Here is a 27,511-nt window from a genome sequence, read left to right as displayed (position 1 = left end):
CTGTTATAGAAATTACAAGAATATTTATAAATACGCCTTCCCTCACATGTTTGCTTTAGGAGAGGTTTCATTAGATGGGCCTTTCTTTGTGTCTAAAAGTCTGTAACACTACAATCTCCTCAAATCTTTTCCTGTAAGTGTAGACCATTATTTTAAATGTGATTTTAAATATCAGTGTTTACCTTTTTGGAGAAATATTATTGCTTGAAATTCATGTTAGAAACAGATTGCATCATATATTTAAATAACCAGATGTGTCATTTTTTTTAAAAGGAACCATTTTTTTAAATAATTTTATTTATTTTTATTTATTTATTTTTGGCTTCATTGGGTCTTCGCTGCTGCGCTCGGGCTTTCTCTAGTTGCGGCGAGCGGGGTCTACTCTTCGTTGCGGTGCGCGGGCTTCTCATTGCAGTGGCTTCTCTTGTTGCGGAGCACAGGCTCTAGGCGCACGGGCTTCAGTAGTTGTGGCTCGCGGGCTCTAGAGTGCAGGCTCAGTAGTTGTGGCAGGCGGGCTTAGTTGCTCTGCGGCATGTGGGATCTTCCTGGACCAGGGCTTGAACCCGTGTCCCCTGCATTGGCAGGCGGATTCTTAACCACTGTGCCGCCAGGGAAGTCCCAGATGTGTCATTTTTTTAAATGTTGAAATTTAAAAATAACTTGGGAGAATTTGTTTTTGTCAGTGTTGTCAGATATTAGTTATATTAACATTCATATTATAAATAACAAATATATTCTTAAAGAAAAATCAGAAAATACAGATAAGCAAAAAGAACATTTAAAAATTTCACCCAGGGAATTCCCCGGCAGTGCAGTGGTTAGGACTCTGCCCTTTCAATGCCGAGGGCGCCCATTCAATCCTTGGTGGGGGAGCTAAGATCCCGCAAGCTGTGAGGTGCAGCCAAAAAAAAAAAAAAAAAAATTTCACCCATTTAGAAATAAGATAGAAGAGAAAGAAGGAATCAATAAAGGTAAAAGACGTAATTACTATTTCATCTGTTTTTAAGATGCATATCTTCAAATTTTAACATCTCTGAAATCAGGATTGTGAAGGAGTTTGCCTTTTTTAGTGGTACATATAACAGCGATGCATCTTAAATTTGATGGTCTTGTATTCAATGCAATACAGTAATAGATTCATTGTTGTTCGGGGTATAGATCCTTACAAATAGAATAGCAAATCTGAGTGACAAAACCGCATTGCACAAATTGCTTGCACTGATTTGAGGAAGCATTTCCAATAGCAAAATGCCTCTCTGGAACTGGTGTCTAAGGCTTGCTGAACTCTGATTCCGTTTCTGTCCTCCTCTTCACTGCCATACCACTCCAGAGGCGAAAGGGAAATAGATGGGACTTGGTCCTGGCGCTATAGAGGGTGGCCTTAGCAACCATGCTTTAAGTCCCACAGAGAAAAGACTGGCAGGAACATCTTTCTGAGGCCCTCTCACCTTCACTTCATCTCCAATAGAAAGTACAAATCACTGATTAGTTTTTGAGGCAGTAAATAGCTGTTAAATTTAGAAAATCTTTGATAAGAGTGACTTTTATGCTCTTGTGTAATATTTCATGTTAAGTGGTTTGTTTCACTTACTGGGTAGTAAATATTTCTATTTCATTATCCTTCTCATCTTTTTATTATAGTATACAAGGACATAGCTGTTTAATTCAAAATAACATCAATATATAATCAGATAGCTTTTTCAGACTTACCCTGTACATATCTATATATTATTTAAATGCAAGGCAAGTATCATGTATATATGTACTTTATTTTTCATTAGCTATTTTATTTTTATAAAACCTGTAGTTTGAGTTTTCTTCTAACTAGGACTTTAATGATTTCTTCCATTTATATATGCATGCAGGAAATAATGAAGAATGAAAAATATAAAGAAGAAATTAAAATGAAAACCAAAGACTTTTATGAAAAAGAAAAACTCCTCAGAGAAGAGAGCAACAAGGAACACTTGGCTCCACCAGTTCAAACTCAGATTAAAGGGCATGCCTCCGCTCCGGACTTTGGAAAAGAAGAATCCTCGGTGGCTCCCACCAGCACTGGTAAAACCTTTCAGCCAGGATCCTGGATGCCACAAGATGGCAAGAGCCACAATCAATGAATGCACTGTGGTAAAATCATTTCGTTTATATATGTATGTGACTATTTTAACAAGTAAAAGTAAAAAGTTACTTTGTATTTTCTGACTGTACAATAGTTCTCTATTCCAGTAAGCTTAAGAACTTGTTTTTACTATGCATAAGAAGTGTGAGGTTATGAACTATAGAAACCTAACTTCTTTTAGACTTAAATCCTTCACTTGATTTAGTCATCATTCTCTGTTTATGAATTTGCTTAGTTTTTTTTCCTCTTTGAGTTGCTCCCTTGAGAAGTATCTTGTAGCTGTAAATGCTCAGTACATTTTAGATCCTTACGATCATTTAGAAACCACCCAAAGTATATCTTGGTAGAAAATGATAAGGGTAAATATTGAACTGTCCTAACTGATCAAATATAAAAGGAGAAGACTGCTCTTTCTGTAGAGGCACTCTGTAAGATTCTAAAGGACTAATCAAAAACATGAACTTGGATAAAACACGTGGAGGCCAGGATAAAGCACGTGGAGGCCAAGAAAATTTATTTGATAAATGAAAAAAACCCTATGATATTGATGAGTAGATGGGACAAAAGCTATTTTATGGTGGGATTGAGGATGGAGTTTTAAAGAAGGAATTAGGACCAATGGAAGCAGACAATCTATCACAAAAGTCTGAAAAGATGGTAAACAGAGAAATGGTCATCGTAGTTCTGTGAGATTAAAAATTACTTGGAAGAAACAGAAAATAGGGCAGAGTTCTCAGAACGTGATTCCACTGATAGTGGAGATTACAGTGATTTCTATATTGGAGAAAATTATAGACAGATAACAACATTAAAACAGATTATATATAAAAGTGTCATACATTTTCTGAAGTGCACAACCAAGTTTTTGTTGCTAACAGAGTTCTAATTCTAATATAGAGGCCTTCTAACAGTGTTTGACATTGTAGCAACTACTCAATAAATATGGACTGAGATTTTTACTTAATATTAGAAGGTAAAATTTTTAATTGCTTAGGAAATAAACTACAGAAAAATACAACTTTATAAAATGTTATACTAAAACAAGTAATCAAATGTAATCACCATAATACTTATGAAATGACAAAAAAAAGCCCCTAGGTGGTAATATTAACGTTCCAGCAGCCCTGTTAATATCAAGTTAATCATTCTGTCTCTTTACATTATTACAAAGTAGTATTACATTTTACCAAAGAGGCAAAAAAGGAACTAGCTATTAGGCAATATAAAAAGAGATAAAATTTGTTGTATAATTGACTGTAAAGTAAGATGTTCTTGAACCCCAGGTTACAGGAAAAACTGTAAATTCTAACATGCTAGAATAGAATGTTTCTACTACCAAATTCCTATCAGCTTATTAACTGTATTCTATATACATATTTTACAAAAGCTTGTCGTGTAGGCTGTTTATAAATATCTTAATGTATGACAGAATTTACGTTAATTTTAATTTTTATGGTTTTCATTTCAAAATACCTGTTTTACATAAAAGAAAATCTTAGCCAACAGTTATGTTATATAAGAAGATAATACTGGCCCACCCATTATTAGTAAAGTATGTACTTTCAAAGTGATTTTGAGAGGTGGGAATAAACTTTGTAGTAATCCATCCACACTCCTTTCCTCAAGACTAACATTTTTAGGATGACTGGTTACCCTGTTAGGTGGTATCAGAACAGAGTTGAGAACATTTAGTCCTACATAAAAACTGAACTATAATCTTGGCCTAATTAAGATTGCCTTTCTAAACAATCTTGTTTTTATATGTGGCTTTTAAGCCAGACACATGTAAAGCAGAATCAAAGTTTCACATAAAATATTCACTTGTCCACCATATTTCATATTTTAAATAGTTATATTTGGGGAATTTACAAGTTTTTTTTTTAATGAAAATGTTTTTCTTCATCTTTTCAAGACAGACTCCAAAACCCATGCAGTTTTTTTAATTTCAAAAGTTAAAATGTTCATTTTAAAATAATTAAAGTGGGGCTTCCCTGGTGGCACAGTGGTTAAAAATCTGCCTGCCAATGCAAGGGACACGGGTTCGAGCCCTGGTCCGGGAAGATCCCACATGCTGCGGAGCAACTAAGCCCACACACCACAACTACTGAGCCTGAGCCCTAGAGCCCGCGTGCCACAACTACTGAGCCCACGTGCCACACCTACTGAATGAAGCCTGCGAGCCTAGAGCCCGTGCTCCGCAACAAGAGAAGCCACGACAATAAAAAGCCCGCGCACCGCAACTAAGAGTAGCCCCCGCTCACCGAAACTAGAGAGCCCACGCACAGCAACAAAGACCCAACACAGCCAAAAATAAATTGATTTAAAAAAGTAATAATTAAAGTGTCATACATACCTTAAGTACTCTCAGATAAATCCTTCCTGACTTCCTATGCCTCTGCTATACATGCATATAGCATTTTTTTTCCCCAAAGGCCTTATTATACAAACTGCTCAGGTATACATGCGTTGCCTTTTGGGTTTAACCGTATAAATCTAGCCTATTAGCTATGCCTTGGATATCTGAAGTTAAAAATTATAAAAAATGGAGGAAATAAATTTTTCCCCATTATGTTATCCTTTTGCATTCCATTTTTACTAACAGATTTCTGGCTCTCATTTACTTCCTAATTTCATCAGCCTTGACCCAATACCATCATATTGACTTTTTTAATGCTATCTCATTAACCACACTATCTAAAATGTAACCTGAATTCATTTAGACTAGGCTTTCTCAAACTATTTGTGTTCTTCGGGGGAAAAGAAAAGAGAGTCTATGATAGTCAAAGAAGGTTAAAAGACTCCAAGAAATCATGCAGAAATGAATTGTCTTATCTTGTGTTTCCCAAACTTTTGGCATTTGAACACGGAATCCCCTTTAATGTTTGAGAAATACAGAATTTGTCCTTATATATTACAGATATGAAGTAAATCAGAGTGATACTATAATCAGTTGCAAACCTGAAAGCAATCATTCCTAAATAGGTATCAGACTTCCTCTAACTTAAAACCAGATGAGGTATAAAGTGCCCCTCACGATGGGTGAAGAGCTGTTCGTTATAGTGGATCTCAACATTGGGTTTCTAGCTCGCAGCATCCGAAGCTTATTTCCAGTTTGCTCACTGTAATTTCAGGAAATAGGTTTAAAATCCCCTTGCACACCTGATACAGTAACACCATGCTGAAGTTTACCACATGGTAAACTATGGATCAAATTCTGATGCACAAACTTTTTGGTGGTAAAATGTTTGTTATAGGCAGCTTGTTTGTTTTTCCTTCAAAACCAGCCATAAAATGGTAATTGATTATATTAGTTCTAAGAACTTCAGAAACAACATAATAGGTAGGCAGTTTTTAAAAGAATTATTCTGGGTAACAGTAAATGGGATTCTTGTAACCGTTAACAGTATGTTACAATAAAAGATTGATTTTTCTGAAGACTCTCAAACCTCATAATACACAGTGCCCAACTTAATTTTTCAACTTTACGATACACATTCACATTCAACAGAAACGTTCTTTGAGTTTTAATCTCTTCTCAGGCTAGCAGTGTGCAGTAGGACACTTGTGATGCTGGGCAGTGGCAGGGAGCCACAGCTCTCAGTCAGCCACGCAATCACAAGTAGACAACCGATACCCACACAACCATTCTGTTTTTCACTTTCAGTACATTATTCAGTAAATTATTTTCAGCTTGCAGTGGGTTTATCAGGATGTAATCCATTTTAAATTGAGGAAGCTCTATAGTCTAATTTACACCACCCCCCAACACACACAAACATATAGACACATATTATAAAACCTTGTTGATCTCAAATGTATAAAAAGGCTCCATCAATTTTGGGAAAAGCTGAAGAAACAATAAATGGCCTATGTCAAACAAATACAAAATTGTATTAAGACTAACAGGGACTATAAAAAAACCTATTTTAGTTAAATACCTTTAAATTGTCACAATGAACAATGAAACCATAGCTTTAGTGGATAACTGTAAGTTTTGTTTAAATTTCAATGACAATATAAAAAGCATATCCTAGATCACCTGAATAACTAATTTGTAATTAAACACTGAATTATTTCAGTGCTTGGAGCTGCAATGTGTTCATCACACTGGCACCAAGTAGGAACTGACAACCTAAAACAACAGTAACAAGTATTGTTCAAACCAGTCCATAAACATTCTCAGAGGTCCTTAGGTTCTCGTATTTGAGAAACATTGCTCTCAACTTATATAAGTACAGTTGACCCTTGAACAACATGGGTTCGAACTGTGTGGGGTCACTTACACACAGATGTTTTTAGTGGTAAATACTACAATACTACATGATCCAGGGTTGGTTGAATCCACGGATGAAGAACTGTGGGTACAGAGGGACCTCGGAACTGCATATATGGAGGACCTGCATATAGGAAGGAACAACGTATAGGGAGGGCCCACTATAAATTATACAGGAATTTTCGACTGCAAGGGAGGACTCATCCTCCTAACCCCCACAAAAAAAAAACAAAGCCCAGGGTGGTGTTCAGGAGTCAACTGCATGCTTATCTATAAATGAAATTTGTAACCCTCTGAAAAGTCTAACTTCTATAACATATTTAACTTGAATTATTACTCCTCCCCCCACAAAAAAAACCAAAGCCCAGGACCTCTTTATAAAAACGTATCAAATTTATTTCAATATCTAGTTTCATTTTTTTAAGTTAAAGCTTTTAGACAATTTTTTTGTAATTTAAGATTCATTATCAGGGGTGAGGAAAACGTTAATAAGCTATTAATTACTGACAACAAATAAAATTATTAACCATGCATTTATAAAAGCCATGTTAAAGAGTAAAAAGTTCCAGTTATACTACTTAACTGAAGGAAATATCCTTCAGCCCTTTATTTCTAACTATAACACATTCTAATTTTGACATGATTTACACCTTTTTCACTCAACTAATACTATGCTAAACAAAATTTTTCCAACTGTTAAGCCTTTCTTTACCATTTATGAAATATGACTTAACTGTTACTCTTTAAAAATTCCTTAAAAGAAATTTGAATTTTAATTTTCACCATGAACCTGTTTGATCAAAAAAGTAAAGGACATCACTACCACATGAATTAAAAGAATGGAATGAAAAACAAAAGTGGTATTATATAATCAGCAAATTATTTTATAAGACATTGTAACTACTTCACATTTCTACTTATAGCACAAGTGAGAATTAACTGGTTCCAAGGTACTACAAGGTTTGGCATTTTTACTCCAAGCTTTAAATCATAGTGTTGCTCTACTCAAGTCACCTCTAAGAAAATGGCAGTGTTCATAAGTACAAAAATTGTTATATCCAGTAAGTGGTATTCTACATAGTCAAGATAATAAGAGAATTCTTTATAAAATTAGATTTTTAAAAATGCAGAATGTCTGGTAATTACCAGTATCTCAAAAGCTAAAATGAGAAAAATACAGAAAATAGAAGTACTCGTTGAATAATAATACTTTGCTTTGAGGAAGCCAGAAATGATTCTATTTCAAGAAATAAGTAATAATGATAAAAGATGTGATTAGTACACTGTATCTCTTTTAAGCCAAAGCATGCTTTTCACCTCAGGACAATTCTGATTTTTACGTTCTTAATCTCCTTTGTCCAGAACAGGACCCCATTTTAAGCCATTATTTGAATAGAGTCCATAATCTAAAGCCATTTTTCTCCACAGGATGTTTTCACTTTAGTACATACGCTGCAAAAAGGCAAATGACTAAGTCAGTTATAAAGAATCTGTAGCATAATAAATGCCAATTTACAGTAACTGTCAACAGACTTCTACACCGAAGCCTAAAAGTTGCTATAGTACAGGTGAGAACTAACATGATTCTTCCACATGCTCAGACTTCGTTTACTAAATAATACTGTCATAAGATCTGAAAAGAAACCTTAATGGGTCCTTCCAAAGCTGCATAATTTTCCAGACGATTTTCCTCTGGTTGCAGAGCCTGTTCATTCCTTCAATCCTTTTTTAGTCGTTTAGCTTTTGCAATATTTTCTTGACGTTTTTGTTTCTTCTTTTGCTCCTTTTCCCTGGCCTCGATCATCTTGGCCAATTTCCAAGACAGTACAGCACTTGCTAGAAACAATGGAGTTAGGGCCAGAATAACTGTTGTAAGGAAGCCATATGGGTCCTTTGCAGCCCATTCCACAACATACTCAGCCCAAGCCTTTATATCAAACATCTTTGTAGAGGCCTTAGGAAAGCAGGGGGTGGGGGGAGAGACAACAAGAGAAAAGACTATGTGGTTAATCAAATTTTGAAAAAGGTACCCCAAAAATCAGTTAACTCAGAATTCCATTATCGCTCAGTAGTTTGGTTGGTTGTTTTTAAAAAGTACTAATTAGTACTATTTTAATAAGGACTAATACTTCTAGTAAGAAAAAATAATTCACCTAGGACAACCAGAAGAGTGACACTTAAAAGATGTGAAGGTATAGAAGATAAAAGGAAAAACCATGTGTAATCTGTCATAAGGACTAGGCATTCTCATATGCCTCCTATATTCAAGACAAACTTTATTTAGCAGCAGAGTTTTAAAAGAATTTTGAGTTTTATGTGCTCATTCCAGGAAACAGCTGAATCCCATATGTCATTATTTTACATAGCCTTAGTACTATTAAGTGCTAATTAACAAGAGTACAATCATCAAATTTGCTATCTGAAAGCTACAGAATATGTGAAATGCCTGGAGAAAGGGAGGTAATGGACGGCTGTTTCCAGGAATGAAACGAGAGGGTAAGGGAACCATAATACCCATTCATATGCAAAGAGATATAAGCAAAAGGTGACATGCTATTTTATGCCCTCTTTCGGCTTTTGAGGACTCCTATTTGAGGACATAATTTAGTAAATGAGAACAACTTTAATAGATGAGAAAATTAACCATTACAGGTGCCATGCATTTTGTTCCGTTTTGAGTTGGTAAGGGAGGGCCATCTGGCAAATGAGGATGTTGTGGATTTGAGTGACATTTTCTATTTTGCCCCAGAGGCTTTTCAACCTTCATGTTTGTGTCGATCTCTATTCAAAGTGGAGAATTAGAATACCTGGGTAGGAATGGGTGTATATACAGTCACTTAAAATTTCAGCTGGGATTTAAAAAATCATCTACCTTATGCTTGAGTAGTGATCTCTAACTTTGTCCTGGGATTATTAGCCAATCACAATTTCAGATGACCCTTGGTTGGTTGTCTTCTTTAGCTCTACCATACACTTCTGAGAGAATGCTTAAATTCTATATACTGGTTGGGTTGAAAAGAATAGATAAAAGAAAAACGTTAAAAGTCAACTTTAAGGAATTATAATACAATTTTAAATGGAAAATTTCTAAATTCTCTATATGCAACCTATAAATGACATGTAAAATCGCCTGGCACATTAAATACATTTAATATCTATTGCTTTCTAATTTTAAGAAAGAAATAATTACACAATGGTAAATGCCCTGTAAGAAAATCCTAGTTACTGGAGATCAAATATTTTACTAAATTACTTACTTCAACAATAAAATTATTTACGAAGTTCACTAACATATAAGTTAGCTCACTGATATGTTACAGCATATCCATTCCCAGATCTTGAACTTTTTATACTAAAAAAGTCAATTATTTGTTTATAGGGTTAGGTATACAATCGCAAAATCAAACACCGCTTTACTCTTAAAAGGTTTTTTTTTTTTGTCTCCCTATTATACAGTTTGTGTTCCTTATAGAAAACCCAGAGATAAGCAAAACAAAATATATATCACCCACAATCCCATCACCTACATAAAACTACCATGACTGGTTTTAATTATATCCTATCACAACTTCTTCATATTTTCAACTGAAGACATTAAAGTGCCTAAGATATCGTTAAATAGCCTAGCCTCCCCCCCCATTCGTAGGCTCCCACCCGCACAGTCGAGCCTAGGCTCTACAGATATCCATCTGTTTCTTCAGCTTCTCCAGCCCAGTAATGAATTAACTAATGCAAGATTGAGAGATGAGCAAAAGAACTTTGCAATAAAGAGTAAAGCGGAAGTGAAGGACCCGGTTATGGCCGCGTTTTAGCCATTAACACAGAGAAAGGAGTTACCGTCCACAGGACACACACCTCCCATGCACCTCAATTTCGGACCCCAAGCGCACGCGCCTCCCACACTTCAAGGAATATTTCTTTTCTTCCTTACGAGAAGGATCGGCCGCGCTTGATCTCCGGACCGGACCCGCGCGGCGCCTAAAGCTGCAGCTAATGGCACCTCACAGCCATCCGCACGTTCCCTCCTTCCTTGTGTTTTCCTCGCTCACCCTTCCTCACCGCCCCCGGCCGCCCGCCCCTGGGGCCACGCTCCCCAGACCCTCCGCCTCGGCAAGCGCGGGCCCGGCGGGGCTCGCACAACGGGCGGCCCCCGGGAATCAAGGGTCGTCCCCGTCACACCTCGGGCCGTCGGCGCCCTGGCCGCCTCCGCTGGGCACGGGGGCAAAACTGCGGCTGCGACCACCACCGGCCTCCCCTACATCGCGCCCGAGACGGTGGGTCCTCAAACCCCCCCACTCCCAACTAACCTTCAAGCCGGAAGCAGGAAGGCGGAAGCCGCAGCTCTCCCGACCCGCCCACAGGCCGGCCCTTGCCTGGATCCGGCCTGAGGAAGTCGAGGGGCCAGTTTCCGGCTGCGCCATTGCTGTGTGGGGCCCGGGACCCGGACTTCGAGCACGCGGGGAGGGCGGGGCGGCGCCCGGGTTTCCGGGGAGCGGCAGGTGAGGCCGCGCGGGGCGAACGGCGGTGCCCGGCTGGTCGCTGGCTCGGAGCCCGAGCCTCGCGCCTCCTGTCTGGGTGGCGTCCTGCCTGAGGCTCGGGTGGGTTCCGCCCTCTGGGAGCCGGTCCGGAAGCACGGAGGGCCCCCTACCTTTGCCCCCGAAGTCAGCCCGGGAACAGCCACTCCCCTGCAGGAGCCCGGCCGTGGGTGGAGGGCCCCGGTGGGTAAGGTCCGTGACCCCGGGAAACTCCAGCCAGAGAGCGGCGGCAAGAAAGGAATTGGTTCCCACAAACCGCCCAGAGTCAAGGTGAGGGTGACACGGCGACCCTTGAAGGATTCTAGCGAGTTCCTCTGGTTCACACCCCAGTCTTTGACCCCTCTCATCTTCGAGTTGGACAATAGTTAACGCCTCACGTCGAGGAGACAAAACAGCAGCTGGACCGTGGTGGGTCCACCGAACCTTGTTACTAAGGGAAAATGCAGCCATGCTGTGTGAAGAGGGGTTTTTATTGTTTGTTTTTAATTTGAGAACCTAACTTCACAAAAGCATGATCGATACTTGCCCATAGTAAACTTGATAAATAATTAAACTGTCTGGGCGTAGAGTTCCCACCGAGGTACTTGTTCTTCCAATACACAAATAAAGGGATTCAAAAGTCAACAAGCAGAAAGAGTGAGTTAATATTGTCTTCTAATCTACAGGAACTGAGAGATTAACTCTGGTTTGGTTGGTGATCAGATTTTGTGGTCTCTTGCACTGAACTGCTCTGCTTGACTACCTCTTCAAATGTTGCAAGATCTCTTCACTGTTGTGTGCCAAATAAAGCAGGTTTTTATTCTTTTTTTTTTTTTTTTTTTTTTTTTTTAAATTTTTATTTATTTATTTATGGCTGTGTTAGGTCTTCACCTCTGTGCGAGGGCTTTCTCCAGCTGCGGCAAGCGGGGGCCACTCCTCATTGCGGCGCGCGGGCCTCTCACCATCGCGGCCTCTCTCGCTGCGGAGCACAGGCTCCAGACGCGCAGGCTCAGCAACTGCGGCTCACGGGCCCAGCTGCTCCGCGGCACGCGGGATCCTCCCAGACCAGGGCTCGAACCCGCGTCCCCTGCACCGGCAGGCAGACTCCCAACCACTGCGCCACCAGGGAAGCCCAGGTTTTTATTCTTGAAACACTATAGAATGTTCTCTTTGAGGCGCAAGTTGTGACATGTATAACTAGTTTAGGTATAACAACAGTAACTATTATTTACCAGGGAACAGGCTTTTGGCAAATAAGCTAATGATCTAAAATACTGTTTGTTGGGCATATGTTAATGTTTGTATGTTGTATTAGCAGCAGTTGTTTTCTTACTCATTCTTGTTTGAAAACTTGGATGATGGTTTCAAAGCTTGTGCGCTTGGACCTAGCCTGTACCTGTAGTAGCCAGAATAAGACTCAGTCACTGGATTGTGTGTACTGAAAACTTGACTTGGTGGTGGCAGCTCTGTGTGGTTTTGTAAACTTGCCCAAATAGTAACTCCAGGAGAGGGTCAGAATTTATTTTAACGTCCTTCACTCCAGAGACCAATATGTGTATGTTTTAATCACGGTTAGACAGTTTTCCTCATTACTCCCTCCCCTGTAGCTCACTGTGCTGCATCCCTTGTGAAATGCATAGGAGTCTTGGGCCGGAAGAAAAGGCACAGAAGAAGGAAGCCTCGGTAGGTCTTTGGTTCTAGTGTAAATCAGGCTTTCACTGTCTAATATTACTGATCTAGCTTCCAGTTCCAGGGCAGGCTGCAAGCCCAGGAATAGCATAGCGGTTGCGACAGCTGAGCTCCCTACTGCTACCTGCATTCCCTTAATGAAGGGTGGCCTCAAGATTGGTTCAGATGGTGCAGAATACTTTCTAGAGGAGTCTCAGCTTGGGAATTGAGATTCACAGGCCTTGTCTCTGCTGATCTGATACTCTGATAAGTCACTCTGAGCCTGTTTCCTCTTCTGTATGTGGAAAGCTATTAGGTTATCTCTGGGATTCTTTCAGCTTGAAAATTCTGTTGATTGGACTGGATTTGGCCATTTTTCTGACTTCGGCTTCATAAGCAGCAGCAGAATAAGGAATTTAGTGGAAATGTCGTAGCCAGTTTTCTTAAGGGCTTAGTCTTTATTTGAAAGATCCTTAATTGGCTTTTTTATTCTCTCGCAAATGTCTTTCAGAATATCAACTTAGAATAACAAGGAAATAAGGTCTGCTTGTATTTATTTTTAAGAAATAAAATCTTAACTGTTCGTGTAGCTTTAACCAAAGTAACTGAAACTTGCACTATTAATTAAGGAGGGTTTGTCTTTGCATAAGAATAATTCCTTTGTAGCATATCACATCACCATCCGCACTAGTTATTCTATTGCAGTTATATTTCGAAAATGGAGCCTTACTCCCCAATGTTCATTGCAGCACTGTTTACAATAGCCAGGTCATGGGAGCAACCTAATGCCTGTGGACAGAAGAATAGATAAAGAAGATGTGGTGCATATATACAACGGAATATTACTCAGCCATAAAAAGGAACAAAATTGGGTCATTTGTAGTGAGGTGGATGGACCCAGAGTCTGTCATACAGAGTGAAATAAGTCAGAAAGAGAAAAACAAATATTGTATATTAACGCATATATGTGGAATCTAGAAAAATGGTACAGATGAACCAGTGTGCAAGGCAGAAATAGAGACACAGATGTAGAGAACAAATGTATGGACACCACGGGGGGGAAAGCAGGGTGGGGTGGGGTGGGGGGTGGGGGTGGGATGAATTGGGAGATTGGGATTGACATATATGCACTAATATGTATAAAATAGATAATAAGAACCTGCTGTATTAAAAAATGAAATAGAATTTTTAAAAAATGGAGCCTTACAAATTTCTAAGCTTTTTTCCTCTTAAAGAAAGGAAGTCCTAGTCTTTCATTAGTTTAAAAGTCTTTTTTCTCTTGAATGGTACAAAGTTATTTCACCCTGACTCATGTCAAAATTGTGAATGAGTAAAGCCTGAATAAGATTCTTTTATAATAATCTAGACTTAACTAAAGATTTTAAGAGCTTTCTTACCTGCTGAACAATTTGTGCTTATTTCCTGCAGTAACGTTTCACATATTTGACTTATTTTGATAGAATTGGTTTCTCCCCTAAGTTATTTGTGAGTTTTTCCTACCATTAAAACACAATGCAGATACATTTCTTAATAGGTACATTTATGTAATTTAAAAAGTGATAGTCGGGTTTTAGTGATATTTGGAAGATGATACTGCGGAATAATAATTTTTAAAGGCTATTTATTGAATACCTGCTGTGTAGCAGGTACTAGGCTAGATGCTTCGCATCTGTTATCACTAATCCTGAGACCAAACAACTCTGTAGGATGGTATTCTTATACCTGTTTTACAGATAAGGAACCAGAGAGTTAAAAAGTAGGGCAGAATTCTAAACAGATCTGGCCCCAAAAATCCCTGCTTGTTTTTTAATGTCAAAGACTAGACGAAAATGCTGATTTCATAAAATGAAAGTAATTTTTTAATTCTGCAATTGTTAATTTTAACTAATAATCACAACTAAAATCTTCCCATACTTCAAAATTGTCTGTTGCCCAGGTGGTGGCAGCATGTCTCAAAGAGTTAGTGTGGTGTAGAAGGTTTTCTCCAACCTTGCCAGTTGATTTGCTTCTTCATCCCACATACACGACCTATCTATCAATCTCTACTTCTCTTTTGGGCACTTTCACTGCTATTAGACCAACCCATCAGTGACTCACTCAACCTTCCACCCTCCCTTCAGCTTCATCTGAATGGGTCATACTCTGCCAGTTTGCTTTCAGCCCATTTTGCCTGCAAAGAAAGCATCACCAAAGTATTATTTTCTGGAAAATTCATTTAGGCCTATCCAGTAACATGAAGACTTTTTTTTTTTTTCAAATATTGTTATTTTTCACCCATTGTTAAATGTGATTTGGCAAAAGCACATCCTAAACTAAATAATTGGCTAATATTATTATGAAATACTTGTCTAAATTAGAAGGCATGCTTCTTAAACTTTATGGGATATACCAGTTAAGGAGGTAATGAAAAGCTTTTAAAAGATAGAATTTGTCTTCAAAATAAGAACAATAAGATTCAGTAGGGAGCAGTGAAAGGTCATTTAATTCAGAAGGAGATACACATACATATATATGTGTGTGTGTGTGTGTGTGTGTGTGTGTGTGTGTGTGTGTGTGTGTGTGTACGTGTATATCAGAATAATTAGTTAAACCTACCTTAGCCAAAAATTGCTTGGAACATTATCTTTGCAGGGCTGTTACCTTCCTAGAGGTTTCAAATCAGATGATACCTCCTCACAAAAGCCCTCTCTACCCCTATTTTATTTTTCTCACAACACTTCAGTCCGACATCTTGTTTATTTGTTTATTGTTTATTGGTTTATTGTTTATATTTTCCCACTAGAATGTAAGCTATATGAGATCAGTTACCACAGTACCTAGAAAGAATATTGTTTTGAATAATTGATTCCAAGATACAACATTGCCACTTACAAATAAAACTGTTAGTGTTTGAATGAATCATGATATAATCTAAATCCTGGGAACTTGTAAAGCTCGTGTTAAAGTACCAAACTGTTATTGTATGTTTTGTTTTTTTTTAAATATTTTTATTTATTTATTTATTTTTGGCTGCGTTGGGTCTTCGTTTCTGCGCGAGGGCTTTCTCCAGTTGCGGCAAGCGGGGGCCACTCCTCATCGCGGGGCGCGGGCCTCTCACTATCGCGCCCTCTCTTGTCGCGGAGCACAGGCTCCAGACGCGCAGGTGCAGTAATTGTGGCTCATGGGCCCAGCTGCTCCGCGGCACGTGGGATCATCCCAGACCAGGGCTCGAACCCGTGTGCCCTGCATTGGCAGGCAGATTCTCAACCACTGCGCCACCAGGGAAGCCCTTATTGTATGTTTTGAAAGTAATATGGGTTGCCCCAGTAAGAATAGGTCTAAAGATTAGTAAATAAGATGTTAGGGAAAGATAAAAATAATTGTGGTTATTTTGTTCATGAAAGAAAACTAGTTGCTTAAGGCTTTCCAAGTATATAAAAGTATGTTAAAGGAACATAGTGATTCATCATCTTCATTGATAAGATAAAAGGAATTAGTCCTAGACTGTAGGTGCTAAGATTTAAGATAAGAACAAGCTAGACTAGAGATCTAAATAGAGATCTTTGAAAATGGGGTGTGTATATGCAGGCTAGATGCCCTCTCTAGATATTTCCCAGCTTTATGATTCCCAATGCAGATTGCAAAAGAAAGATTAGATAGCAGATGCTTCTCTTGTTGATTATTCCTTGCTGCCTGTGGCCTTTTCTGCACGTTTAAGAAACATTTCAGTGTGTTTGAGTGATATGTATTGCTGCTTTGGGTAGTTTATAGAAGTCTTTTCACGTAATACTAAAAATTGGGTGTTTCTGCTTTTTGAACACTGAAACTATTTACAATTCTGTATCTCCAGAATGTACTATACATACATATGCAGCAAACTAATTCCCTGTAATTAGAGGGCACCCTTTTGGAAGGGTAAAGTTTCCAGTAAATTCTTCTGAAGCCTTGGGTTGCAGTCCTGTTAAAGTGAGAGACAGTAAGCTTTCCTGCTGAATCTAGAAGTTCAAATATTAGGCTTATCCCTGAATGATGTAATAATATTAGCCATGTCAAGTCACCTTTAATTTCTGTGCTAGAGTCTCCTGGCCATTAAATAGGAGTTGCTGTCCAGTTGAGAAAACTAATCCATGTATAAGAATCCTTCAGTGTATATAGCTGATTCACTTTGTTATAAAGCAGAAACTAATACACCATTGTAAAGCAATTATATTCCAATAAAGATGTTAATAAATAAATAAATAAATAAAAAGAATCCTTCAGTGTCAAAACAACGTGTATTGCAAAAGCAGCCCCTAGCACCATCACCTTTGCTGAGTAACATTTTAATTGTATACATTCCACCTTCACCTAAGCAAGCTACTTGAAGTAACCATATCAGACATAACCATATTTGCTGTATGATATTGTCAGGTATGTTGTCCTCTGTGTCATACAGTGCCCTTTATATAAAGCCCCATATAAGATATTTTAGAATGATATTCTTAAAAAAAAGTTTTGGAAGCCACTTTTTCATAGGAAGAATTTTGCCTCTCTTTGATTTGACTGGAAGCTCAAGAGCCAAATTTGAAATTCATGTTTAACATCCATCCTGACTTGCATACTTGCATTTCTTTTTGAATATATTTTTCCTAGGACAGATAATCTGTACCTGTCATTATTTTATATGTTCATGTAGTAAGATTCCTCCAGTCCCTGGTGAAATAAGGCACAGTATACTATGCCTGTAGATTAAGCATTTGAAACCCAGCACATTACAAAAATGTTTGATATGTAACAAGTAGTTATTTGCTAGTAAAATTTTTCCACTGCTTCTAACTTTTATGTTTATTTTAAAATATTGTACTATAATCATATCATTCAGAACTAGGGAACATAGGAAATCATTGTGTGGAACTGCATCCCAAAGTCTAATTCTGAAAGCTATCTTGTGCCTTTAATAGCCCTCAGAGTATAATGTGTATATTTGGAATCTAGATTTAGAAGTGAACAAAAATTTACTGGTGCCAGGCTATAAATATAGTTCCCTAAACCATCATTTAGACACATATCGTAGTCCCAAATTCATAAATTGCTTTTGCTGAGTTCACAGTTTATGTTTTTACACTTTAAGTCAGGAAGTGAAACAGTCTGAAATCCAAAAACTCCTTTCTGATTCACATATGTCCCCTTGAAGTGTAATAAATAATAGTGGTGCATATGATGAGTTTCTAGAGGCTTTGAATTTGGAGTTTTTCTTAATTTTTAGAATTGACCTTGATCAACTAATTTTCTGTTCTCTGTAATAAGAAGATAATAATAATACCTGCCTTCATACAGAAAGTTGGACCAATGTCCTCCTGAGATTCTTTTCATCTCTAAGTTTCAATATTCTATTGTAGGACTTAACTGCAGTTGTAGACTTGTATTATTAATGAGTATAGGTGTATAAGAATCTGACTTAATCTCTTGTTCTAGGTTCATATTTGATCATGTTGTGTGGACCAAAGAAATCATTTAATATTTTTGTGCCTAGGTTCCTGTGTCCATAAGGTAGAATTAATAATACCTGTTTTTTGCAATACTAACTATTTAATAAACATGTAGCCTCCTTTTTTATAAGAGGTTGAATTCTATAGAATTCATTTGTAAATTGATTGTTGGGAGCTTACACAGATTCCCAGGGAATTATGTTATAAATAGTGGTTATTTATGGCTATTTGACACACAGCATAAGTGGAAAGAGTGTCTCTGCATAAAAATGGTAGAAGATAATTCTCAATACTAGTAATAAAATAGTAAAAATTAAATGAATCTTTGATCCCTTGTACTGCAGTAAGATTTTATAAAAAGTGATAATGATTGTAAATAGTGAAAATGAATTTGTCTGAGTCCATTTTTTTTTTCAAGTTTTTATTTCCTACAAGATGTGAATGCTTTGTCAGCACTTTCTGACCATCTTACCATATATGCAGTCCAGGAATCACTGTTTGTTGCAGTTGTTTTCAAGTCTGCTAAACCCTTTTATACCACAAGAAACTAAAGCTACATATGGGTCTATAAATTATTCATGTGTGTATGCAGTGCATATGGAATATATTCATATACAGTAATGTGTGATGTGCCCCTCTCCCCTCCTTACTGTCTGTAGAACGAAGTACAAACTCCTTAGAGGAGTGTAATGATTCCTACCAGTCTGGTCCAACCTGCTGTGTAAATTTTCGACATGACAGAGGACCATTTATTTCAGACCTCTACAGCTCTAAGAGATGACTTCTTACTGCAGTGGTTGACATATAGACTGGAACCAAACTACCTGGTTTGAATCCCAGCTCTGCCTCTTGCTAGGATGAAGAGATGGCTATGAGAATGCACCTCACAGACTCCCACTATAAGGAGCTTAATTGTCCAAGGGCCCCAGCTGCTGTGCTCAGAAATCCATCACTATGTTTGTGCTAACTCTTTGCTTCTCTCATAGCTCCGTGACTGAGCGTAGTAGAGATACTAAGCCCTGCTTCTGGGAGACAGAAGACTCCTCTCATGGCCGTTGAGGGGTCAGGGACTCCTCCATTGTCTTGCCAAGCCTTCCATAGGCTACACTGCAGTCTAGGACACTTCTACCCAGTCTTCCTCCCCTCTGTCTTTCACTTGGGGTCAGACTTGCATCATGGTGTGACAATTTACCCAGTCTTGCCCAGCTCCTTCCCCATTTTCTCTCACAGATATTTCCTCTAATAAAAATCTTACACATTTAATCCCATCTTGGCCTCTGGGATGGTAAAATTGGGATTCAGAACAGGTTCATTACCTGGCCAGAAGATGCCACCCTGGTGGGTAGATGGGGCACTCACCACCCCTGGCATAAAGTTGCAGATAAATTGTTAAGGTTTCACCAGTGTTGACTTGAGACAATGTCCTAGTGGAGGGGAACTGTGGTAGGTGTGATTATGCAGGTATTTGAAAAATATGGGCGGAATAATACCTACAAAGAAAGTAGAGTTGGCTGATTACTGCTAAGTTGTATTGGAGCACTGCTGAAGGAAAATGAGAAACAGAGCTGTTAACAAGCAGTTAACAGCTAAGTGTGAGAGCTGTAGAGCCTCTGTGGTAGCTTATGGAGAGGGCTTTATCACCTGGAATTGAAAGACAAGACTTGGTTGAACTGCAAGCTGAAGAGCCAGCTAATTGTTGGTGTCAGAGAGCTCCAAAGACATTTGAGCGTTGAATGTTTTGCCAAGGTGGGTCCGTTAACATGAAGGTGGGGAAACCTGGGATCCTAAACATGAGATGGGGTCATCCAATGGATGCCCCTGTGACTCCTTCTGGACTCTCAGGGCGTGCAGTGGTAGTAGCCTTTCTCTAGTGAGAACTAGCGTATTTGCTGTGCTGGAAGATGCTGGAGAAGCCCCTTGCCCCCAAGGCAGTAGCCCTCCCCCCCCAACACTGCCCTCCTCTTTCTTTCCCGGCTGTCAAGCCAATAATTAATTAACCAATAACAAATCCAGTCACTGGTAAATCCCAGCATAACCCAGCTGGGACATGCTGGGCCTGATAAGGAAGGAAAGAGACTATTCTCCTAAAAAATTGCATGGTTTAACTGACATTACTGTCAGGAACCAGGAAAGGACTCCTGGGATTGGATTTTAAAGGTGTTTTTTCAAAGGGGCGAGAATATGAGATTAGATGAATAAGAATTCATTGACTTGGGCGCACTTTCTCATGTATGGGGGATTTAACACCCCGGCAAGAATTCTGCTATAGACTGAATGTGTCTCCCCAAAATTCATATGTTTAAACCTAATCCCCAATGTGATTTGGAGGTAAGAGGCCCCAGAGAGCTAGCCTGTCCCTTCTGTCACGTGAAGACACAGCAAAGAGACAGCTGTTTACGAACCAGGAAATGGGCTCTCACCAGACACCAAATCTGCAAGCACCTCCGTCTTGGACTTCCCGGCCTTCAGAACTGTGAGAAATAAAAGTTTGTTGTTTAAGCCACTCAGTCTGTGGTCTTCTGTTAACAGTAGCACAAACTAAGTCAGACCCTAGTGTTCAGGGGAAACTTGCTATTGGGATGGCTTTTAGAAAAAACAGCCAGTTCTCAGCAAAGTGAAAAATGTCTGAGTAGTACTGGCAGACTATAGAGGAAGGAATAAAGAGGCTGGGCAAAGTGGGCATGCCAGAACAGAAGACCCATCAGAGGGTTATGCTCCATGGATGTGCCCAGAGGATACACCATTCACCCAAGGCCATCAGGAAAGCAGTGGTGAGAGAGGCACCAACATCACTAAGAAGTCTGCAGGCCAGGGATGGAGGTAAGAGAAGCAGCCACAGAGCTGGCTCATTAGCATCCATGGGAATAATAGAGCCCTGAAGAAAAAGAGGCCAGGTGGTGGTGCTTAACTGGCAGAAGCTAGAAGGCCACAATTACCATAATGACTGGCAAGGTCATTGCAGTCAAAGGAGCTTGACTCGAAAGGAGTTGTGGAGACGGCTAATAGAGAATCGTCTCCCTAGGGGGAAAATAGATGGGCAGTCCACAAGGGTGCTCATTAATGTCTGTTACTATAAAAAGCAAGAATAGAGGAGCTGGAGGCTGAGGGCGGTAATTGCAATAAAAAGTCATGATCCCTTGCTTGGTTTCCAGACCTAAGACAATTTTCAGATCCAGAACTGATATATGCACAGGTTCCTAGGAGGAAGAACCCTACTACACCATGGCAAGTACATAAATGCATGACAATTCTTCTCAAAGGACTCTATGGCTCTCTGAGTGACCATACCCTGGGGAAGGAATAATCGGGTATTTTGAAGACTATTGATCACAGGATCAGCATTGATGTTTATACCCAGAGATGTAAAGCAACATCACGGCTTTCCTGTTAGAATGGGAGCCTACCAGACCAGGTATTCTTGCTAAAGTTAGTCTCACAGTGGGCACACTGGGTCCATGGACCCACCCAGTGGTCATTTCCCAGTCCCCAAGTGCATAATTGGAACTTATATTTGTGGCAGTGCGAGTAACTGCTGCAGTGGGTTCCAGGTCTGTGGAGGTAGGAGTTATCATAGTGGGGACTGCCAAATGGAGCCCTCCGTAACTTCCCATCACTCCTTCCAAGATAGTAAGTCAGGCAAAATATTGTATCCTAGGGCAATGGTGAGGATTAGTGCTTAACTAATCCTTTAAGACCTAAAGGACACAGGGGTGCTAATCCCAATCCTAATTTTTTGATTTACCAGTCTGGGCCCTAAAGAAACGGGATGGATCCTGGAGAATGACTATAGACTACTACGGATTTAACCAAGTAAAGACCCTGATCACAGTGGCCGTTCTGTGCTGGACTCTGGTAGAACAGATTGAATAAGGGCTCAGATACATGGTATATCACTGATTTGGCTATACTTTTTTTTTTCCATTCCAGTTGGAAAAGAGTATCAGAAACAGTCCACATTCATGAACAGTCAGCGATACTCATTTAGACTGAATTTTGCCTTGGGGCTGTGTTAACTCTCCCATCCTGTCATAATATGAAGAAATATGGACCACTTAAATATCCCTCAGAACACTACTTTGGTCCATTTTACTGATAACATCATGCTGATTGGACAGATGAGCAAGAGGTGGCTAGTATGCCGAAGACCTTGGTAAGATACATGCACTCCAGAGGATGGGAGATAAACACTATGAAGCTTCAGGGACCAGCCACTTCAGTAAAGTTTTTAGAGGTCCAGCGGTCAGAGGAGTATCAGGATATCCCCTCCAAAGTGAAAGACAAATTGCTGCCTCTTACAGCCTTTACCACAAAGAAGGAGGTAGGGCACTTTGTAGGCCTCTTTTGCTTCTGGAATCAGCACATTCTACAGCTAGGAAAAATGCTCTGGCTTAGGTACCAAGTGACATGGAAGGCTGCCAGCTTTAAATAGGGCCCAGAACAGAAAAGGGCTCTGTGACAATTCCAGGCTTCAGTGCAAGCAGCCCTGACTAACAGTTGGACCATATGATCCAGCAGATCCTGGTGGTGTCAGTGATGGGGAAAGATGTGGTGTGGAATTTATGGCAAGTCTAGTGGAAGAATCATGACACAGACCCTTGGGATTCTGAAGCACTATCATGCCATCTGCAGCAGATAATTGTGTGCCCATTGAGAAACAGCTCTTGGCATATCACTGTGCCCTGAAGAGACTGAACACTTGACCACAGGACACAAACCTGTCTGTCCCCCCAGTCCCTATCCAACTGAGTGACAGATTTTCTAACTCCATCATTCCATCTATATTTATTTGTTGACATTCTAATAAAAGGAAATGTTTCCCTTCTCCTTCACTCATTTATTTATAACAGATGGATTCATGGCTTCTTAGTTAACATTAAAATCCATTACCATCATTATTTATTTTGATGTTCTCAGTGTCCTAGATTTGATCAATGGGAGTGCCAGGATGTGTCTGTCCTCTGTGTGTCAGGAGCCCCAGATGTGTCATGTCCTCATCATTCTTTAGGCCCTTTCTTACTTTTTGGTACAACCAGATGTTCTCAGCTCATCTTTTACTTTCCCTGCCCCAGCCCTGGAATCAATCATTTCTTCAAGGAGCTCTGCTTTCTTTTCGTGGAGAATGGTATCCAGGAACCATGAGCTGAGTGCTAGGTTTGCTCATTGCTCCTCGTGTGTCATTGCTTGCAGTTCCTCTCAGCAGACGGATATGCATACAAGTATCTATATTTATCTCTGTACCTATCAAAAACTACCAGGTTATACTGATACCTTCAATTCCAGTCTATCACTACTTTTTAGTCTTCTGTTTTTTCATATTTGTAACTCCATCAACAGAAAGAAACCTGGCTACCATTTTCCTCAGTATAATTTGCTCAAGGTTAGAATGCGTGAAAGGTAGTTTTAGAATGGCTAACTCATACTACTGTGGAAAAAAAAAAAAAAAAAAAACTTACTAAATTTTTAGATGACCCGTCTGTTTTCAACCAGCCTTTCAGTTTGGCAGCTAAAAAGCCACCTTTTAAGTAAGATTAATCAATTCAAACTTAAGCCCCATATAAGTATGTCTAGGCCATGAGCACTGAATGGCTCAGGGAATGAGTGGTTAAAGGGCTTCGACAGTCCAGGTCACTAGCGTTAATCCTCATGGCTGCTGTAACTCACAGTGGTTGAAACAGAATTGTTTATGTTGGGTAATAGTAGCTGATCATGGCTTTATCTTCCATGTCTTAGTAAAATCAAGTCATGAAAAATTGCTGCTTCAGCTAAAGGAAAGGGTGGATTTCCCCTCAGTGGTGCTATTTTATCTTTTGAAAAGCAAACTACATAGATTGTTCATAAGTCATTTCTGCCCATGTATAAAGTACTTAAAATACAATTTCTCAGTTACATCTTTTATAACCTTGCATTATGATCATACCCTTTCTAAAAATCACATCAGGTTTTATGGGCTACTAATATTTTTGAACAAATATTTAGGAAATGATTCAAGGAGAAAGGTGCTATCAAAGGCAGTACTCTTAATCTGGAAGGCTAGTACTTTCTCTCTGCACCAAAAACCAATTGATTTTTGGGAGATGGCATTTTGTAGTTGGAATATAAATTAAAGTTTAGGATTTCGTGTAAATGTGCTGTCCATATCAGGTTCAAGGATGCAAGTCATTTGTGCCTTAACACCGATATTTTTGCTTTTATTACGTTGTATTGTTTTACTAAATATTGTTAAGCCATTTCAATTTGCCATCTTAGCATTAAATGGTGAGTAGTCTGAAGACAACTGAAGTCTTTCGTATTGATGGGATCTTTAAGGAAAGCTTAAAGTTTGGTTATTAAGATCAGTATTCAGTATTGTCCAATACATTGGCTTTTCCCTCAAAAATATGAAATAAAATTAAAATTGATTACTCTGATCAGTGTAAAGTCTGTGCATTAACTTGCCTTTTTTGCTTGGTATTTTACCTTTAGATTTACTGTTGCCTGCCCTTCACTAAAAACAAAATTTATGTTAAATACTTAAAGTGGCCTATTTTCTGTGAATTTGTATGACTGGGAAGATGTTCGGGAAGAGAGAGGAGCAATATCTTTGAAAAACACATTGACACACTTCATAAGGCTGTGTGAAGGCTGGAGTCATGCAAACTGACCTCCCTTGATATTGTCTTGTATAAATGGCCTTAAATTAATATATCTATAGTTAGATAATAAAACAAAAAATATAAATTTATTATTAGAAACTATACCTGTCAGTTTACTTCTGGTTCATCTCTGTCAAAGCAGGTTGGATCAGTTTTACAAGGAAACCGATGATGTGCATACTCCTAATGTTAAGGCAGTCTGGTTGGGATTCCTTTAAGGTAGGTTAATTTTTAAGCCAAGTATCATTAGATGTCTGTGGTAGGCAGCTTCTGAGATGGCTCCCAATGATCCCTACTTCCTGGCATCCATGCCCTTGTCGTTATTCTCTCCCATTGAGTTTGGGGTAGACCAAATAACGTACTTCTGATGAATAGAATACAGCAACAGGATGGGATGTCACTTCCAGGAATAGGTTACAGGAAGATTCTGGCTTCCATCTAGCTCACCCTCTCCCGGCTCTCTCACTTGCTCACTTTAATGGAAACAGATTTCCCAAGCTGTGAGCTGCCCTATGGAGAGGCAGGGGAACTGAGGAGGGCTTCTAGCCACCAGACAGTGAGGAACCGAACCCCGCCATAACCACACACGTGGACTTGGACGGAAGTTCTCCTTCACTGTCAAGCCTTGAGATGATGGCAGCTGCAGCTGACACCACAAATGCAGTCTCCTGAGAAACCCTGAGCCCTGCTGTGCCCCTATTCCTGACCAAGAGAAGCTGTGAGATTATCAGTTTTGGTTATTTTAAGATTTAAATATGGGAGTAATTTTTTACTCAGCCATAGATAACTAATACAGTGTCCTTTTAAAAAATAAAAACTCACAGGAGACCCTCCAACTTCATGTTTTCTTGGTGCAGTTTTAACTAGCATTTCCTGAGAAATAATTTAGCACAGTGGTTTTCAGTGACTAACAACATCAGAATCAATAGGGAAGTTTAAAAAAAATTCAGGTGCCTAGGTTTGCCCTCAAAAATTCAATTTCAATTGGTCTGGGGTAGGATCCAAGCCTCAGTCTTTTAAAAAATTCCTCAGGCAATTCCAGTGAGTAGCTGAAGAATCACTGATTTAGTCTAAATCAACGTTTTAAGCCCTTCTGAGTGCCAGGCGTAGGCGATATAACATTGAACAGGATAAGCAGCTCACCCTTCATGCATAGGTCAGGAGAGAAGACCAACATGTAAACAAACAGTGACAACACTGTGGCAAACCCTCTAGTAGAGTTATGTACAAGGTGTATAAGAAGCACAGAAAAGGAAACACCTAACTCAGTCTGATAAAGTCAGAAAGGGCTTGACAGAGAAAAAGCTAGTCAGCAAGAACATAGCAGGGGGGAACATTACAGGCAAAAGAGAAACAAGAGTAAAGGCACAGAGTTGTTAAAGAATATGTGGGGAGATGGTATGTTCATGTTTGAGTAACATGAACTCCAGAAAAAACTTCAGAAGGGTAGGGAGGAGTGTTGACAGAACACAAAATTAGTGTACAGAAACCAGTGAGGATGAGGACGTGACCTCTGGTGGTGGTATAAGGGATGGAGGGGAGGATTAATTTAATATTCAGGGTACATAATGGATGGGACTTGGAGGTAGGCACTGAAATGCAGAAAGAGGAGCCCGTGATGACTCCCAAGTTCTGGCTTGACCATTGTGTGGGTGGTAGACTGTAACTTTGGCAGCAAATATGGGGGAAGCAAAAGCAGAAGACAGGGAAATGAAGAGCTAGTTTCAAGACCTAAGTTTAAAGACTCAGAAAAAACAACTGGTTGCAGTTGGCACTAGAGATGAACACCAAATTGCCATGTCACTTGCCAAAAGAACACATCTTTGTGGATGATTTTGTGTATTGGGAAATAATCGAGAACATAGCTTCTGTTTCGTCTCTGTGTGCTTTGGTGATTTGCAGTCAGCTCTCAGTAAGACTGGGAAGATCTTGAGAATTAGCTGTATTCGCTTTTAGAAAGCGTTGTATTTCACTAAGCCAAACAAACCTTTAAAATTGAACAATAAAGGCTGCTTTTTACTGTTGATTTTTGTCCATTGTCTACAGTTCACTCATACCACAGGCTTCTCCTTGGGAGCCTTTACCCCACTTCCCACTTACGTGAGTAATGCCTTGGTTTGCCCAACTATTAGTAGAATTTTGAGCTGACATAAGATTACATTGTGTCATGAGGTGGGAAGGTTCTGATGTTGACATCCACATAGCTTCATTATGATCTGGTCATTGTTTTAATTTCAAAGGAGCAATACCTTCAGCTCAGTACTTCAGTCTATTTAAGGCATGTTAACCCCATGTATCAGAGTGAAATTACATGTTCTTACTATGAATCTCTGACACTGTAACGTGCTTTCCAGTGTCAATCTACTCACCTGTTCTGGGTGCTTTTTTTTTAAGGAGCAAAGATATCTAGTATCCCCATTAATCACTATTGATAAACTGACATTTTTAACTTTTAAAACTATTTTCTTTCCCCTCTAGTCTGGACATATGCCCCCACAGGAGGCAGAGAAGCCACAGGGAAATAAAACTGAATCTTACTGTGAAAGGAAGAGATTGCACACTTGTTGTCAAGCCTGCCTTGAGGCTGGTGTAAAAAAATGCTGATGTCCGCATAGCATGTATCTCTAAGTAAATCAAACCTGTAATTCAACTTGGCTGCCTCTAAGTCATTTTGATTCTTGCCAACAAGAACATTAATGAACTTAGTATCTCTACAGGTTTATTCATGTGTGAGACCCAGTTCCTTATTCCTCATTCCAGCAGCTGCCTTTGCTCCATCTGATAAAGTGGGAAGTTGGAATAGGTCACACAAATCCAGATCATTCCTTAAGCACAGATTATTGTAGGCAGTGTCCTCT

At 39.3% G+C, this 27,511-nt stretch overlaps 2 protein-coding genes across 9 annotated transcripts in view; one reads left to right on the top strand and one right to left on the bottom strand.

The window, feature by feature from the left end:
* NDUFAF2 (NADH:ubiquinone oxidoreductase complex assembly factor 2) overlaps window positions 1-5,554 on the top strand; it is a 183,477-nt gene extending 177,923 nt beyond the window's left edge. For all 4 annotated transcript variants that reach the window (XM_082457405.1, XM_082457403.1, XM_082457404.1 and 1 more), the window contains one exon: window positions 1,866-5,554. In XM_082457405.1, the coding sequence (XP_082313531.1) occupies window positions 1,866-2,117 (252 nt within the window). In that variant the 3' untranslated portion in view covers window positions 2,118-5,554. The remainder of the gene's footprint in view (window positions 1-1,865) is intronic.
* A 1,212-nt stretch (window positions 5,555-6,766) lies between these two features.
* Window positions 6,767-11,586, bottom strand: SMIM15 (small integral membrane protein 15). Of its 5 annotated transcripts, none has more exons than XM_082457397.1 (3): window positions 10,700-11,586; window positions 9,265-9,394; window positions 6,767-8,346 (listed from the first exon to the last, which is right to left on the bottom strand). In XM_082457397.1, exons 1-2 carry the CDS (start codon window positions 11,375-11,377, stop codon window positions 9,356-9,358), a joined length of 717 nt encoding a protein of 238 aa, XP_082313523.1. In that variant the 5' UTR covers window positions 11,378-11,586; the 3' UTR covers window positions 6,767-8,346; window positions 9,265-9,355. The 5 variants fall into 5 exon arrangements, with proteins under 5 accessions (XP_082313523.1, XP_082313526.1, XP_082313525.1 ...); XM_082457400.1 differs by having other exon boundaries at window positions 10,572-10,701; XM_082457399.1 differs by lacking the exon at window positions 10,700-11,586 and adding an exon at window positions 10,248-10,693.
* Between the last annotated feature and the right edge of the window lie 15,925 nt (window positions 11,587-27,511).

This window comes from Balaenoptera physalus (assembly GCF_965194825.1).
Source record: "Balaenoptera physalus genome assembly, chromosome: 3".
In the NCBI taxonomy this organism is placed as follows: domain Eukaryota; kingdom Metazoa; phylum Chordata; class Mammalia; order Artiodactyla; family Balaenopteridae; genus Balaenoptera; species Balaenoptera physalus.
The sequence above is the reverse complement of the archived record's forward strand: the minus strand, read 5'-3'. Positions and strand labels throughout refer to the sequence as shown.

Excerpts from the sequence above, each read along its gene's own strand:
- SMIM15 (XM_082457397.1), bottom strand. The coding sequence starts at position 11,377 with ATGGCTGCATTTTCCCTTAGTAACAAGGTTCGGTGGACCCACCACGGT. Across the intron at positions 9,395-10,699 it reads TTCCTGCTTCCGGCTTGAAG|TATATAGAATTTAAGCATTC; the intron begins GTTAGTTGGGAG and ends CAACCCAACCAG.